Source organism: Cololabis saira, chromosome 5 (genome assembly GCF_033807715.1).
Source record: "Cololabis saira isolate AMF1-May2022 chromosome 5, fColSai1.1, whole genome shotgun sequence".
Classification (NCBI taxonomy): Eukaryota; Metazoa; Chordata; class Actinopteri; order Beloniformes; family Belonidae; genus Cololabis; species Cololabis saira.
Genome location: NC_084591.1, coordinates 48,488,924 through 48,506,254, shown reverse-complemented (window position 1 = coordinate 48,506,254; position 17,331 = coordinate 48,488,924). Strand labels below are relative to the sequence as shown.

At 40.8% G+C, this 17,331-nt stretch overlaps 1 protein-coding gene across 6 annotated transcripts in view; it reads right to left on the bottom strand.

Moving 5' to 3' along the window:
• The window catches only part of cnot1 (CCR4-NOT transcription complex, subunit 1), a 55,728-nt gene that overhangs the window by 25,636 nt on the left and 12,761 nt on the right, over positions 1-17,331 (bottom strand). For 3 of the 6 annotated variants that reach the window (XM_061722320.1, XM_061722324.1, XM_061722325.1), the window contains exons 8-29: positions 17,064-17,232; positions 16,679-16,805; positions 15,305-15,415; positions 14,844-15,014; positions 12,303-12,430; positions 11,385-11,625; positions 10,255-10,374; positions 9,855-9,977; positions 9,581-9,732; positions 8,496-8,646; positions 7,442-7,643; positions 6,983-7,108; positions 6,156-6,280; positions 5,293-5,579; positions 5,132-5,210; positions 4,375-4,617; positions 2,648-2,788; positions 2,381-2,560; positions 2,073-2,189; positions 1,614-1,724; positions 1,430-1,507; positions 328-505 (exon numbers count right to left, since the gene is read on the bottom strand). In XM_061722320.1, coding sequence (XP_061578304.1) covers positions 328-505; positions 1,430-1,507; positions 1,614-1,724; positions 2,073-2,189; positions 2,381-2,560; positions 2,648-2,788; positions 4,375-4,617; positions 5,132-5,210; positions 5,293-5,579; positions 6,156-6,280; positions 6,983-7,108; positions 7,442-7,643; positions 8,496-8,646; positions 9,581-9,732; positions 9,855-9,977; positions 10,255-10,374; positions 11,385-11,625; positions 12,303-12,430; positions 14,844-15,014; positions 15,305-15,415; positions 16,679-16,805; positions 17,064-17,232 — 3,360 coding nt within the window. Of the gene's footprint in view, positions 1-327; positions 506-1,429; positions 1,508-1,613; positions 1,725-2,072; positions 2,190-2,380; positions 2,561-2,647; positions 2,789-4,374; positions 4,628-5,131; positions 5,211-5,292; positions 5,580-6,155; positions 6,281-6,982; positions 7,109-7,429; positions 7,644-8,495; positions 8,647-9,580; positions 9,733-9,854; positions 9,978-10,254; positions 10,375-11,384; positions 11,626-12,302; positions 12,431-14,843; positions 15,015-15,304; positions 15,416-16,678; positions 16,806-17,063; positions 17,233-17,331 lie in introns of all 6 variants that reach the window. The other 3 variants (XM_061722319.1, XM_061722321.1, XM_061722323.1) reach the window with 2 other exon arrangements.

The window sequence follows — 17,331 nt, the reverse complement described above, 5'->3', positions numbered from 1 at the left end:
TTTGGTTGACGATTGAGTCACTATGTTCAATACTGCCCCCATGACTCAGTGGCTTCAGTCCGTTTCATCCATAATATCCAGACTCCAAAAGACAGGACCAAATCAACGCAGGATGCAGACAGATTACTTTGTTCGTCTCAGTTTTGTATAAATGAACCTTTACATGACAGTACAGAGTAGAATTCTGTAATCTAGAAAATGACAGAATTTTATAAGTAACCCCCGAAACCCTTCACTGCCGAGTCATATCCGTAGCTCTTAACTGCACATCATTGTCTGGTTTTTTTCCCTCTAAAAGTGTTGGAGAAAAAAGAAAAAGGAACACACCTGTAGTGGAGACTGGCAGCATCTCTTCGGGAGGCTTGGCCTCTTTCTTTGGTGCAGACAACTGCTCCTCCAGGCTCTTCAGCTTGTCCTTGTCCTTCAGGAGCGTTCCTGGCTTCAGATCGTTGATGTCCAGAGACAAGTTCTTACACAGAACTTCAATCTCAAACTTCAAGTTCAACTACAGCAAGAAAAAAAAACAACAATTAATAAAAAGCTACTTTTCACCATGACCCAGTTAATTTCACCAATGTTATACCAGAGGTTCATTAGAAAGGTTCTTCTCCAGCTGGCAACCATTTATTACTGATTTGGAACATTTGAGAGTATTTCCAAAGGACTGAGCTGATGTCTTTGTTTTTCTATCCCTAAGAATAGTAAAAGCCTAATTACTAATACATTGGTTTATAACTCTGGGGGTGATATATGACAACATTCTGACTCAGGTATTTACTAGTATAACTTGTGACTATTACTGGAATTGCTAATCATCAATCTAAGAACTAATTATTAATCTCTAGATAACCCATTTTGTTTTCATTTTATTTTCTTATTTAAGTTTACATTCATTGCACTACTACTTTTTTGTTATGTCACTATATTACTGTCTTTTTATTTATTTATTATTTTCTTAATTTTTATTATTTATTTTATTTTTTAGCTATTCCCAAGGGAAAATTAATGATGATAACTGTGGGGGGAGGGAGGGAAAAAAAAAAAAAAAAAAAAAGGTATGTTCATCTGTTTTGCTCTGTATTGTGGAAACAGTCTGCCAATAAAAACACACACACACACACACATATATATATATATATATATATATATATATATATATATATATATATATATATATATATATACATACATAAAAAGTTATACAAGGTTAAGAATGGCTACTCTCTGAAGTGACTGCAGTCACAGCACCAAGGCCAATGGAGGTTCAAGTTTTATTCAGGTCTTTGACAGAGTTAAGATGCTAGAGACGTCAACACTGCAACATCAGTACAAACCATATCTGAGAAAAACAAAACCAATTTGGATAAAGAGCGATAAGTGGGGCCCTACATCACACTAATCCAGCAGTAGCAGGACAGTAATCTGTTACCTTGAGGTCATGCTCCTGATGCAGCTCAGCCAGAACATTCATGATGGCCATGGTCCAAGGATTCTGAGGCCTGAAAACCTGCAGCATCAACAAAACTAAATGATTAGGATAGGAATCCAAAAGGACATCACGTAGCAGATTGTGTGTGCGGTGCTAATACCATGGAAATGTGTCTGTTACTCACCGTGCTCCGGAGACTAGACTCCAAAACCTTGGCCACAAAGGGCACCACGTATAGCAGTTCCTGCTGGCCTTTAACGTACGCCTCTAGTAGCAGAGATTTCAGTTCCAAGTCCTGGGAAGACAAAAAAGAAAAATGCACGTCAGCCAATTCAAGAGCATAAGCACTAGGGCTGGGTGGTATGGACTAAAAAAATGTATCATGATCATTTCTGGCATTTATTCCCATAACGATAAAAAAAATACTTTCTTTCAGACTCATATCTTTCTTTCCTTCCTTTCTTCCTACGTACCATAAATCAGTTTTACACAAAAACGTCAATGGGAATTTATCGTTTTTACCGCGAGATGACAAATTCTTACCGTGGGGAATTTTTTTGACGGTTTATCGTGAACGGTAAAATATCTCCCATTCCTAATAAGCACCCCCATGCAACTCAACAAATGTGAAAACCATTCTTACTGTGTAAAGGATAGGTTTGTTTTTGGCCAGTGTAATCATCCCCAGCCAGTGGCCCAGGTTCTTCAGCAGGGAGCGGTCAGAGAAATTAGCAGCTGCCTTGTCCGACGTCAGAAGAACCTGCAGACAGACGACACAAGCACTTGAAAAATGATCCGTTTTTCAGTAGAACAGCAACTGTGGTAAGCAGGAAAAATACAAATAACTGTTCAGAATAAAAGGTTATGTGTAACACACCAATATTTGAGATAAACCCTAATAAAAACAAGTGTTGACAGTGTGAATTTACAGCTTTCTAACCTAAGTTTTACCTTGATATTCCTGTATGTTTCATTGAGAACCATCTTGACGAACTCAGGGTTTTTGAGGGTGTCCAAAAAGTTGGAATAGAGACTGTGGAAGTTGGGCTCAATGCTAACACGTTTCATCACCAGATACTGAGAAACCCAAGGCATAAACTCTTCTTTTACAGTCTCTTTTAACTCCTCAACCTGAAAAGCAAAAAACAGTGTCAAAAAGCAAAAAGGCCGCCTTAAATTTCAAAACTTTCTGATACAATCATTTAAGTTTCTCCTTACCTTTTGTGTCATGTTGGACTGAGAAAGGTTATTAAAAATAAATGCAATCTTTTCCTGGACGTTCTCTGGAGGCTCTACGATCCTCTCCGTTTGGTCTGTGGCCACCAGCAGGGTGTCGATGTTGGTAGTGTTTATGGAAGGCTGCAGGAAACAAGGACACATGATTGCCAACACGGAGATTTCACTAAATTGAGCATCAAAAGGCTTCTTGCAGGTGTACAGTAATACCTGGTTACGGCGGGGGTTACATTCCAAAAAGAACCTGTGATAAGTGAAAACCGTGAAGTAGTAACCTTTATTTTTTTTACAATAATTATTGCGGAGATCAGCACCGCCCCCACCCGAGTGATTGGATTTGAGCGGGAGAATCGGTGCAGAACGTTTTGTAGACATAATGGGTTTTGGAGAAAATTTGCAAACTTAAATTTGTCTTTTTTACGTACATGTACAGTACATATTAAACTGTAACGTTATTGACACACAGGAAGTGTAGAAGCGGGGAGACTGTTTAGCCAATCAGAATGCAAAACACAATTCAAATCTGGGCAGCAGCGAGACGGTGAAAGGTGAACCGCGTTATAGTGAGGGATTACTGGGGGGGGGGATATCCAAAAATCGATGCATCGCAATTCTCCCCGCCCTGATTCAATATGGATTAAGCGAAGCCTCTGAATGATTCACCTCCTGGCCAGTGGGGGCGCTGTGCGCAACATTTTCTTATGATTCGCGGTTTGTGGACGGTGGCTGCACGCGACCAAACAATAAAATGGCGACGATGGCAAGCGGAAAATCTTTCAGATCAGACGTTTTTACTCATTTTGAATTCCCATTTAAAGAAGCGCGAAGCGCAGCCGGCTTTCCCATTCATGTGTATGTGCTGCCGCGTCGCAACAGCGGGCTGCTCTGCAGCCGAGCTCGGCGGCGCGCGAGAAGCGCCGCCACAGCGTTTGCCTGCCTGCCTAAATTGTACATTTTTTAATTTCACCGTGCCGCGCTGGGACGACATCTCGGCCGGCTCTGCTCCCCACCCGGCGGTGGGGGCGGCGCAAACCCCTCCCTGTGAAAGCAGCGCAAGTTGTGCCAGGCAGAACTAAAATACAACAGCAACACGACAAACCTGCGGATCATGTTGACACAGAACTGTCATGTGTTTTTTATTTTAACTTTTGTACTACAGTAAAAATGCACGAGTGAGCCATTATGGTGCTGCTAAGTTGAATTTCTATGTGAAGTAACATGCCACGTGTTATAGGCATGAAAATAAAATGAAAAATTGCCAACAGGTATTTGTGTATTTCAGGGGTCAGCTCTTTAGCGTCGCCCTAGTGGCTCCTGGAGCTTTTCCAAAAATGTTTGACCTTTTTTTTCCCCCTTTCTTTTCTTTCTCTTTTTTTTCTTCCTTTTTCCTTTCCTTTTTAATCTCAACATTTCAACTTTTTTCTCGACATTTCGACTTTTTTCTCGACATTTCGACTTTTGCCATTTGCCTTCATTCTAAGGCTGATACAAGACTTTTCATTTTTTGCGGCTCCAGACATATTTGTTTTGGATTTTTGGTCCAATATGGCTCTTTCAACATTTTAGGTTGCCGACCCCTGGTGTATTTCTATGTCGTACTGAATCGATATGGAAGCATTTAAATGGGTATAGAATGTGAATGGAATGGTGAGGTTCTTAACAATCCCCAGCCCTAGGGATTACTGTGTAGCCATTAACATCAAACCTACAGGCATGTCCTTCTTGAAACTGGGCGTGGGCCTGGTGATGGTGGTGGTTTTGGTTGCGGTGGTGGTGGTGGTTGCCGTGGTGACCAGGGAGCTGGGCTGGCCCGGCTGCGGGGCCTTGAGGCCTCCGGGCTGCTGGGACTGGGCCTGGGCCTGGACCTGCGCCAGCGCCAGGCTGCCCGGCGTGGTGATGGATCCCTGCATCTTCACCGGAGGGTCCCGTGACTGTTGGCCATATTCGATGTACTGCACACACAGGATATTTTAAAGACACAGAGCAAGAGATTTAATCTACCTGAATGGGAGACGCCCTCCAAGTCTCGTTGAAGACACAAAAATAAGAAACTAGTGATGCACCGATTGTTCGGTAACCGAAATTGTTTGGCCGAAAATGGCAAAAAAACACTTTGGGTGTTCGGTGGAATAAGTGGAAAACAACCGAACAATTAATAACGGCGTTGTAATATAAGGAAATAGACTGGACGCTCCTGTACCGGTTGCACCACAAACATAAATCGCTGGCCAACCAAAAAGTAACCACATAAGAATTTTACCTAACATTCACCAGGAGGTGGAAACAAAACAACATAATGCTGGGAAATTAAAAAATGTTCAGTTTTTTATGTTCAATAAATATTTTCTATGATTTATGCAATGGTGAAAAAAAAAAAATCGGTTTCGGTCACAAATTTTCATTTCGGTGCATCACTATAAGAAACACTTAAAAAACACCACGACTAAATTACAGAAACCTAATTACCTCTTGTAAATGGTGGGGGAATTGCAAGAAGTGAGCAATTGAGGCCAAGTGTTGACAATATTGTGGGTAGTCCTTGAGTCTAAAAATAAATAACAATTAAGCTTGACACAACATTGTCAATATTAACATCCACCCCGTCCAAACACAGAGCACCTCAGTACCTGTTCTTGAACCGATCCAAGGCAGCAATTCCAAAGTAATACATCTTAGATCCGTACGGTTTCCGTAACGCTTCTAGAACGTATCTGAGTGCCAGGCCCAGGGCCATGTAGGTGACCAGACCCTTCTCAATGATGCCGCCAAACAGGCAGGCGGTGATGTGAAGCTCCTTGTCCGGGTACTGGGGGAAGAACCGGTACTCCTCAAACAAGTTCCTCAGCATGCAGTTAAACACCTCCCGCTCCCGCTTGATGGTGGAGTCCTTGAATCTCTGAAGCATTTCCAGCACCTGGATGGATGGGGGGGGGGGGATATAAGTATCATCAAGAAAACTCTAAACAATACACTACAAACAGAGACCAATGCACAGGTTTAACCCTGGTGCTGTCTACAGGTCAGGGGAGGAAGAGAAGGGAGGAAAGAAGGGAGGGAGGAAGAATGAAAAGAGGGAAAGAAAGAAGGAAGGAAGGGAGAAAAGAAGGAAGGAAGGAAGGAAGGAAGGAAGGAAGGAAGGAAGGAAGGAAGGAAGGAAGGAAGGAAGGAGAGAGCAGGAGAAAGGAAGGAAGGAAGGAAGGAAGGAAGGAAGGAAGGAAGGAAGGAAGGAAGGAAGGAAGGAAGGAAGGAAGGAAGGAAGGAAGGAAGGAAGGAAGGAAGGAAGGAGCAGGAAGGAAGGAAGGAAGGAGCAGGAAGGAAGGAAGGAAGGAGCAGGAAGGAAGGAAGGAAGGAGCAGGAAGGAAGGAAGGAAGGAGCAGGAAGGAAGGAAGGAGAGAGAAGGAGGAAAGAAGGACAGGAGAATGAGGTCATGTTGACCCAAAGACAGTACCAGGGTTAATAAAAGACTCCAGCATCAGGACGGGGAACTCACTTCATCGACGGACATGGTCGGGTGAGGTGGATGGTTGTAGATTCTCTGGAAGTAACTGTTTGCTTCGTCGTCTATCTCCTTACTAAAGTGCTGGTTTGCCTCAGGCCACACCTGAGAAAGATCAGCTGGGAAAGGTTGACCAAACATTATTATTTATGGGTCATCTTTTAGTTTCAAAGTGAATAAACATGACTTAAGTTATTAAACAGTTTGGGGGAAAAAAACAAAAACAAAAAGCCAGTATAATCAATTGACACATTAGGCATCAGAAAGGTGCCTTTACAATGAAGTCTTAAACATTTTCTAAGCTGTCCTATTACTTAAGACGCATTTTTTTCAACTCAAAACAGCTTTTATTCAGTTGTCGTCACAGTGTATAAACCTAAAAAAAAAAAAAAAGCCCAATAATGGACGGTCAAAACAATTCCAGAAAATATAACATTTTCCAAATGCCACCAAAATCAATCCACTGCTACTGTATGATCAGTACAGTAATTAAAACCAGAGCACCTTTTCATACCTCAAATGTACATCAATCACATTGAGTAGGGCTGCCAGTCTAAGCAGACATGGAATGGAAGACTGATCTGTATTTCCTCTATGATTTCAAAGGTTGTATTCCCAAATAAATGACATATTTAGTCATCTGAATGCAACAAAATTAAAACTGCACAAGTCTGCAACACAACTTTAAGTGTGTGACAATAATCTGTTAATTCACATCAAATTGCATCACAATTATATTTGCAAATCAGAGCCACAATCTTTATCTACGTAGAGGAAATAGAGTGCAGTCGCACCACTACGATCCCCGGCCTTTATCTTACTCTGCTGGAAGGTGGGCGGGTTCAGGCCCGGTGTGCTCATCTTCCTGGTGCCGAAAGGATCCGTGTTTACCGCCGTCATTCCCAGACTAGAGCCGATCCCGGAGCTGATTCCTGAGCCCAGAGGACCTGGAAGAACAAACATCATTTCAACCCATACGTGCTTAACTGGAAATACTAGCCCTTCTACTTTGGACTTAAATGACTGTCACGTACCCCATGAAGTAAACTAAATTGAATATTTTCCATCAATATAAATTTAATGTAAAAATTAACTGATCTTTTCCTTATCACCTAATATTTTTTATAAGTGAGCACTAAAAAAAAAAAAAAAAAAAACTATCCCCTCAAGCTGCATTTCTCCCTGGGAGCAGCCACAAATAGCACGGGCAGTGACAGACTTTTAGCCTTGAATGATGATTAAAAGAGAGTAATCAAAGATCATAGTACCAGAGTCCATACCAGGGAGCTGCGAGGTGAGACTGCCAATCCCCCCGAAGGGTGTGCTGGGGTTAGGGTTGGGGTTGGGGAGGGGGGGGAAGCCCTTAGCGGGGGACTGGGGACTGAAAGCTGAGAGTGTGGTGGGAAAGCCCTGCATGCTCTGGGTGTGGGAGGGGGCGGTGCCGCCCAGGTTCAGGGAGCCGATGCCGCTCAGAGGATCCATCTGGAGAAGAGAGGGAGAGATAACACCCAGACAGTGTTAGGCAGGAGTCAAATCAAATCATATCAAAGCTACAAAACACAAGGAGTCCAGCTGTTTAGCTATAACATGTATAGGAATCGTTCAGTTTGTGATACAAGCATGAGATTTGGTACAAATAGCCAAAGGTTTCCCCAAAAGATATGGACGTGGAGCCGTCGTGAATTTTCAACATGGCGACCATGGCAGCCATTTTTCAAAATGGACGCCAGAAACAAGTGTTTTCTAATGAGTGATTAGTTGAAATGAGTTGCCAGTTTGCCCTGGCTCTTTTTTTCTCTCCTCTTTTTATCCTCTTCTCTTTTTTCCATTTTTTTCCCTCTTTTTTCCTATTTTTTTCCTCTTTCTTCCTCTTTTTTCCATTTGTATAGGAATCGTTCAGTTTGTGACACCAAGATCATCCATATCAGACAGTCACACAAATCACACAAATGATGGCTGCCATGGCTGCCATCTTTAGAAAATGGCGGCTTGAATATTAAATGACAACTTTTCAATTATCCAAGAGACATCTACCAAGTACTATATGTGGTAAATATGTTTAAAATATCATATTATTTCCCCAGTGATATAAAAAGAGTTGTGCGCCATGTTGAAAATTAACGATGGCTCCACGTCCAATTATTTTTGGAATGCCTTTGGCTATGTGTGTACCAAATTTCATGCTTGTATCAGAAACGGAACAATTGTTTTGGTTATCTCCTGCACTAAAGGCATCATTTAACATATTAAGTCAGGACTTAAAACAGTAACCAAGACCTATAATAGAGATTAGTTTAGCTTCTATTGCCTTTACAGACGTTCACATGGAAATACCTGCACAGGTGAGATGGCGTCTAAACTGCTGGTGCTGGGGGCGCGGCCCTTTGGCATCACTCCTGGAGGCGGCTGCCGAGCTTTGTTCATTACATTGCTGCAGTTGGCAACCATGGTAAGAATCGTCTCCGACAGCTCCTGGGACACACTCCTAATGTGAGGAGGGGAGGGAACCACGTTTCATTCAGTATATGGCAAAAATTACTAGAAATTTATCCCAGAACAACAGTCCTAAATACACATGGTCACAATCAAATATAACAAATGTTGGGATTCACTCCAAGACGGACAGGCAGTGGATAATTCAACAGCAGTCATCTCATTTAGGCAGTTTTACAGGAGAGTAGGGATGGGCGGTATGGACTAAAAAAATGTATCACGATAATTTCTGGCATTTATCCCCATAACAATAAAAAAAAATACCAATACAAAAACATCATCAACGGGAATTTATATTTCTTTCAGGCTCATATATTTCTTTCTTTCTTGGCTCATTTCTTTCTTTGTTTCAGACTCATATATTTCTTTCTTTGTTTCAGACTCATATATTTCTTTCTTTGTTTCAGACTCATATTTGTTTTTCTTTCTTTCTTTGTTTCAGACTCATATTTCTTTCTTTCTTTGTTTCAGACTCATATATTTCTTTCTTTCTTTGTTTCAGACTCATATATTTCTTTCTTTCTTTGTTTCAGACTCATATATTTCTTTGTTTCAGACTCATATATTTCTTTGTTTCAGACTCATATATTTCTTTCTTTCTTTGTTTCAGACTCATATATTTCTTTGTTTCAGACTCATATTTCTTTCTTTCTTTGTTTCAGACTCATATTTCTTTCAGACTCATATTTCTTTCTTTCTTTCAGACTCATATATTTCTTTCTTTCTTTCTTTCTTTCTTTCTTTCAGACTCATATATTTCTTTCTCTCTTTCTTTCTTTCTTTCTTTCTTTCTTTCAGACCCATATATTTATTTATTTATTTATTTCAGATTCATATTCCTTCCTTCCTTCCTTCCTTCCGTGAACGGTAAAATATCGCCCATCCCTACAGGAGAGTACTAACGACGGGACTTTCACGTTTCTCACCCAGCACAGGACTGCAAACAGGCAAGCATGGTGGCTAAAGTCTCGGGGGGAAGCTGGGCACTTTTGGGCTGGTCCTTGTCAGGGGCCAGACCTCCCATAATGGATGGGCAGCGCCTCTTCAGGAATGTGACACATGCCTGGATGAACGGTTCCTGGCACAAAAATACACTTTTATTATTCTTCATAAAGCAACAGGATTCTAATTAAATTGGCATAGCAAGAAAATATCCGTTAGTAACTGATCCTAGCTCGTAACCTTAATTTAGAGACTTACCCCGTGCTCTCTGATTTTGTCAGTCAGCCATTTATCAAGTTTGAGGTATTCACGGCGAGAGGCAAGTGCAGCGAGGTCAATAACAAAGGCAAATGGAGTACCATTCAGCAGCATCGATAAAGACTGGCAGAGACAAAACAAATTTGACACTATAAAAGTTGTACCTACAATTAAGATTAAAACTGATTCAGTAACTTGATTTTGCCATTTACTACTAATACTTGTCTGTTTATTCATATAAAATCATATTTCACTATAGTTATTCCTACAAACTTAGCTGACTTTGTTTAAAATTAACTAGTTTTTAGCTTTTATAATTCATTTATAAATCAACTGTATTCATAAAGAATTAATTGATGGATTCAGAAACAGGTGTACAGTGTGCAGTTTTCCAACAAACCTTCAGGTCCTGGGCCACGTCCAGGATACGAGACAGTTTGGCCTGGTCGTACTGCTCCCCTCTCATGTACCACTCAGCCATTGAATGCATAATAAGCTGACGGATGGAAGGAGACTGTCCCTGGTGGGGGGGGGGGGACAAAAAACAAAAATATAAGCCTTTTATAAAGGAGGAGTTTTTATATTGAAATACCATAGGGCAGGGGTGTCAAATGTGCGGCCCGAGAGAGATTTTCATGCGGCCCGAGAGAAGTTTCCAACACAAAAAAACGAAATGTTAATTTACTAAAAAGGGAGGCATAAATAATTGCCATGAATCGCAGCATATCCGATAATATATTTCTTCTACAAATCCATCGTTATTCCACAAATAGAGCAGTTTTCAACATTTTTTTAGTTTTCTAGAATGCATTTGCCAATTTTATTTCTTTGTAGACGGTCGTTTATTTTTATTAACTGACTACTATTATATATATTTTTAGCAGGAAAAATATCACTGCTAAAAAAGATGATAGAAGATATTTATTCGGAGAATGTCAGTTTTGAATACGAGGATAGTGACAAAATAAAAGAGTTAAAAAAGAAGTGCTGACTTTTTCGGCACACTGGCGTAAATATCCGCGCCAATTTTTAAAAATAAATACACTTAATTGTACTGGAAAAATCTCTAAATCACAAAGAAACACTCTCGGATGTAATAAGAAAGATTTTGCTTTTAATTCAATTTCCTATAAAAAAGCGAAATAAAAAAAACATACTTGTTTCTGTTTATCTTATAAATGAATAAATATAAATGATAATAATCAATAAATGATATTAAAAATGATATTAAAAGTATCTTACATAATTTGGAGAAAAAAAACCCAGAGAAATTTCAAGAAAGGATCCTGAAGAAATATATTTTACATAATTAGAGTGTAAACAAAGTGCATATTTCTTTTAAAATTAACTAAACTGATATTGGATTAGATAACAATAGTAAAAAAAAAAAAAAAAGAATTAGAAAAAAAAGATTTCGCACCGTTTGTTATTTTGAGTGTGCGGCCCGCGAGAAAAAAATTTGGTAAAATCCGGCCCGCCAAGCAAAATGAGTTTGACACCCCTGCCATAAAAATTTAAAAACACACTAACCTGTCCATGCCAGGCATAGTGCAGAATAATGGCGGAGTTGGGGTGGTTGCCCAGAAAGATTGGCATTAGGGTGGAGATAAGCTCGTGCCGCAGCGTGTGCCACGAGGTGGAGATCTGCAGTAGTGCCAGCACCAGCATGTCGGGGCAGTGCTTGATGGGGAAGCTGAAAAGCTGCTTCACCTGCTCGTACTGCCCGACCTCAGACAGTCTGAGAAGACTTTCCACCAGGTCCAGACTTTTCCTGTCAAGAGGAAGAGATTTCATGAAACAAAAAGTGCATCAGCAAGATTTCATTCTAAATTTTAAGAAATACATTTTTAAAGAGTAAATCTATACTCTAGTACGGGGGGGTCGGCAACCCGCGGCTCTTTAGTGCCGCCCTAGTGGCTCCTGGAGCCTTTTCTAAAAAGGTTTGACATTTTTTCTTCTTTATTCCTTTTTCCTTTCTAATCTCGACATTTGAACTTTTCACAAAATTTTGACTATTTCCTCGAAATTTTGACTTTTTTCTTGACATTTCGACTTTTTTCTCAAGATTGTACTTCAACATTAATCTTGACATTTAAATTTTTTTCTGGAAATTTTGACTTTTTTCTTGACATTTCAACTTTTTTCTCGACATTTCGACCTTTTTCTCGAAGTGCATAATGAAAAAAAAAAATCTTCCCCGAGTTCTAACTAATATAGAAACATGCAGCATGTGTTGTCTTCATTCTAAGGCTTATACAAGACTTTTCATTTTTTGCGGCTTCAGACATATTTGTTATTTGTGTTTTTGGTCCAATATGGCTCTTTTTACATTTTGGGTTGCAGACTCCTGCTCTAGTATATTAAATAAATTGATGCCTCTATGGTTAAGACCAGAGACCCCTTGAGAAAAAGCAGTTTTACAGAGCAAGCAAACTCCATGCTTCGTACCATGTGGCGATCTCCCTGTTGTCGTCCTCCGGTGGGGCCTTCAGGATGTCTATGGCCACAGTGTGACATGGGTAATCAGCAAAGCAGAACACCTCCGGGTTCATCAGAGAGTGCTGGATGAATGACAGCTGAAAAACAAAGTTCAATAATTTAAAGGAGACCTATTATGAAAAACAGCTTTTCTCTTGTTTTAACATATATAAAGTGGTCTCCCCTCAGCCTGCCAACTCAGAGGAGGAGGAAAGCAACTCAATTCTGCGGGGTCTGTACAGCCACCCGGAGGATCCTTCCAGTGTCATGTGACTTCTACGAGCCGTTCAGATTTGTGCATTTTCGTTACGTGAGCAAAATGCAAACCACGCCTCGGTCTCCGCTGCTGAAACCACACCCACAACTAACTCCACCGGGTATAACAACAACAACTAAGGCCACGTTTACACGTAGCCGGGTATTTACAAAAACGGATATTTTCCCCTCTACGTTTTCAAAACTATCCTCGTTTACACGGACCCGCATGAAAACGCTGTTAACGTCATGCCAGCCAATCAGAATCCTGGAAAAAAACATCAACAAATGACACGTGTAACTTCCAGTTAAGGCTGATTTATGGTTCCGCGTTACACCAACGCAGAGCCTACGGCGTAGGGTACGCGGCGACGCACACCGTACATCGCCGCGTACCCTACGCCGTAGGCTCTGCGTCGATTTAACGCGGGACCATAATTCAGGCTTTACTTCCAAGACGGAACGAGAGTCTTTCGTTTGGATTGAGAGAAGTGGAGTTACTTTTAAGTGTGACTTTAGAATTTAAAACAGGTAAAATAAAAGAAAATATTGACGGTGGCCAAACAAATTGTAAACACAGGTCGCACACATGAAGCTCGTGACGTTTCTGTCTCATAATGTGACGTAAATCTCTGTTTTCCTCCTTTTTCTCTGTTTAGACGCAAACGTGAAAAAGGTTTTGAAAATCTCCACTTTGGCCGGAGTTTTCAGAAATGGTCGTTTTTGGGGGCTTTGAGCTTCCTTTTGGTGTAAACGAACGGCCAAAACACATGAAAACGCCTCCGTTTTTGCTCCGTGTAAACGGGGCCTAACTCCACCGGGCTGGAGCGTCAGCCATTGTTCAGAAGCAGTGGCTGTTTCCACAGCGAGGGACAGTAAAAATTAGGTTTTGCATCGACATTTACCCTCATAAAACGCATCAGCACGGACCCGGCAACTGCACACGAGTCAGCGGTAAGTGACGTTAATTTTTTATGTTATTTATATTTGTCTCCAAGTATGATCTTTGCATGGGCTAAGTATTTAGCTTAGCTCCGGTGTTACGGAGCTCTATTAGTACCGTAATACATTTTTCTTCCGTTTATGGTTTCAGATCTTCCAAGCACCTGGAGCTGTTCAACGACACCTTCAGAAGACGCACGGTCGTTCCTTGAGCCAGCAATAGTCCATAAATGTTATTTATATACAACTTATGTTTTTTCATTTTTTTAACAATAAAGTTGCCATTTGTGAAAATTCAGTGATTTCTTTACAGTTAACATGATTCATTTGTCTTGTAACATAAATGAAATGATAAGGAATCGGAGTAAATAACTATGGTGTAACTGTTTAGAATTCAATTAAATCTTCCTGTGTGAATTAGTGTGAAGACGAGGTGACCCGTTCCCTCTTCAGGGAACTAAAGGCTGATTTATGGTTCCTCGTTACACCAACGCAGAGCCTACGGCGTAGGGTACGCGTCGATTTAACGCAGAACCATAATTCAGGCTTTAAGATCTGTTTACACCGTGTAACTGGATGCGGGCGTCCGACTACCGCGTCGAGCTGCGTGACATCGGACGCTCTCTGTCCACACTGAAACCGTTAAACTCTCTCTGTCCACACTGAAACCCTTAAACTCTCTCTGTCCACACTGAAACCGTTAAACTCTCTCTGTCCACACTGAAACCGTTAAACTCTCTCTGTCCACACTGAAACCGTTAAACTCTCTCTGTCCACACTGAAACCGTTAAACTCTCTCTGTCCACACTGAAACCGTTAAACTCTCTCTGTCCACACTGAAACCGTTAAACTCTCTCTGTCCACACTGAAACCGTTAAACTCTCTCTGTCCACACTGAAACCGTTAAACTCACGGCCAGTTAGAACAGTCCAATACAAAAAAAATAAAGCAATGGAATTCATTTTGTCACTGAAGTTCGATCGCATGCCCGGAGAGGCTTTGTTCCCTCCCCTGCTACACGTCCTTCAGGCAGCCAATCAGCACAGAGCCTCATTATCATAGCCCCGCCCCCTCAGAATCCAGCACAGATAATGAGGGTAGAAGCGGTAAAAATAGAAACATGGCCCAGAGGTTGAATTTCTGTTTTATGTAGAATAAACAAGCTTTAGATTGTTTTTAAGACATTCAAGGCCTGTTTAAAATATACATTAAAAGCCATAATAGGTCTCCTTTAAAAAGGAGCATGAGGCTCCTTTTAAGAAATGAGAATCTATATCTAAATCCCCCCCAACACTGCAGAAACTCTCCAGTTACCTGTCCCTCGGCGTGTTTCCATGGTCGGTAGATGAGGTCGACGGGGAAGACCTCCATGCCCAGCCCTCTCTGGATTCCATACACCACGATGTGCAGCCCTTTACTGTCCCGGATCAGAAACCCTGGGTGGTCCAGTTCATACGTCACCTCTTTGAAGTTCAGGTTGGGATTCTAATATAGTGACAAAAACAAAGACTCATCATACACACATTTTTACTATTTTACTCACTAATACTTACATTAAGGATTGTAAGTATTATAATTTTGATTAAAAATGTGGCAGCAAGGAAAAAACATTTGCAATAGCTGATGCAATTCATCCTTTTAATAGATAAATAAGCCTTTTTAAATCCACACACACAGTGTCTATTACAATACAAATTGCCTCCGTGTCTTTCAGAGACAGAGCATGACCCCCTAGCAAATATTAAACTATTCAATTGAGCCAACAATTTACTTACCACTTCTTTGACGATGTCGATGAGTACTTCAACATTCCACGTATGTGCCTGTGAACCGTCATTCTTATCCTTCCCATCGCTCCAGATTCCACTTCCTGGAGCGGAGATGGACTACAGGGGAGACGACAGTGACACTTAAAATCTATGACCCGACAGAAGAGCCCAGGATTGTGCTCAAAGCATCATAAAGCATATTTTAAACATTCAAAGTACTGAGCTATTACTAGCAAAAAGCTGTTTCCTCTCATTTAGCACCATGCAACTCAAAGAAGTGACTGAGTTACAGAAAACCTGTCAGTTTAAATCAATCAGTACGGTTTTATGACTTGATTAGAATGAAATCCCTAGTATCAGTGCCTGGTTTCATCCCTTAATGTCTTCACTTTTTGGATTTGTAATAATTTGATCCATGCCATATAAATTAAATTCCAGTTACCAATGTGTATTTGGAGATCATTCTAATTAGTCCGTGTTCCAGACCAGATATCAGCACCACTCAAGGTGACCAAACTTACTTAATTTTTGAAAAGATCCATGTCTGTAGATGATATTCTGGTATGAAAACCTTCCTGAGTGGCAGCTGGATCAGAGTTATCAGCTCATGAAGTTAAAACCCCCTTCAGGTTCATTGATGATTCTAAATTGGGTGTATTATACATTTCCTGAATCCTTATGGTCCTGTGAGTATTCCAGTTTCTGTATTTTTTTTTTTTTTGTATTTTGTGTCTCTAATGTTTCTAAAACTAAGCTGGTTCTTTATCTCATTGTTATGTCCTTTATGTCGTGTATTTGCAGATAAAGACCAGTTTGTGACATTAGTGGCTGTTATAGTTTCATAGGAGCCTAATGATGCTCTTCTAGTTTAAGGCTCACAATGACCTGTAACAATGATATAGTAGTGGTATATTATACATTTCCTGAATCCTTATGGTCCTGTGTATTTTGTATTTCGTGTATCTGTTGTTCCTAGATGGAACAGGGATAAAAGATAGTATATCATTTAGGCGAAAATGGTGTTAAAATGTGTGTTGTTTATAGTTTAAAGAGCTGCAGTGACCTCTATGTTGGTCAGAAAGATTCACATCTTAGCTTGAATGAAAGCTAAAAATGATACCAAAGACAATATAATGAAACATTGACAGATTTCCTGTACACGAGTCTAAACCAGGATATGCAGCAGCATCTAAAATGTAGTTTTCTGAAGGGGGTGTGTAACTTCATGAGATGATAACTCTGATCCAGCTGCCACTCAGGAAGGTTATCATACCAGAATATCATCTACAGACATGGATCTTTTCAAAAATCATAAGTAAGTTTGGTCACCTTGAGTGGTGCTGGCTCTGGCCCACGGACTAAATCCCATATTTGCCGTACCTGGAGTGGGATCCCGTCGGTGAGGCCAGAGTGAGTGCGAGCCATCATGCCCAGGACCCTGGCCACCTGGCTGGCTGTCACCTCCCTCACCCCATACTGGAGGATTATGTTTCTGCATTCGTCCAGACTGGACACACACACAAAAACAGGCCCAGCACATCATTATACATGTTTATCATTAGTAGATGCATCTGAATCGACATTTCTGTTCAGACATAGAATTCAGTAATTCACTATGTAAGGAGTACCACCTTGGTAGCAGGTATTACATGATGCCTAACAAATGATTGTGATTCACTGAAATGCAAGAAATTATTGTAGACATGGCTGCACTAAAAAATAAAAATACATGACTGGGATCAGTAGGCTGTTAACATCAATTTACCTGGCACAAAAGCCGTAACCAACTTCCTGAATGAAGTCTGCAAGAGAACTCTCCATGATGGTCTTGGCTAACTCCCCCGAGTCTGGTAGGATCCTGTCCATAAGAATGTCCCGTTTTTCAGGGTACAGCAGTGGTGCGAGCACCACAGGGCAGCGCTCCTGGGGGAAATCTGAAACACCACAGAAACATCAGACAAAGCAACAAGAAACAAACGCAACATGATTTGTCCTTTCTATTTAATCTTAAGGTGCTTTCACACCTGTCCCGT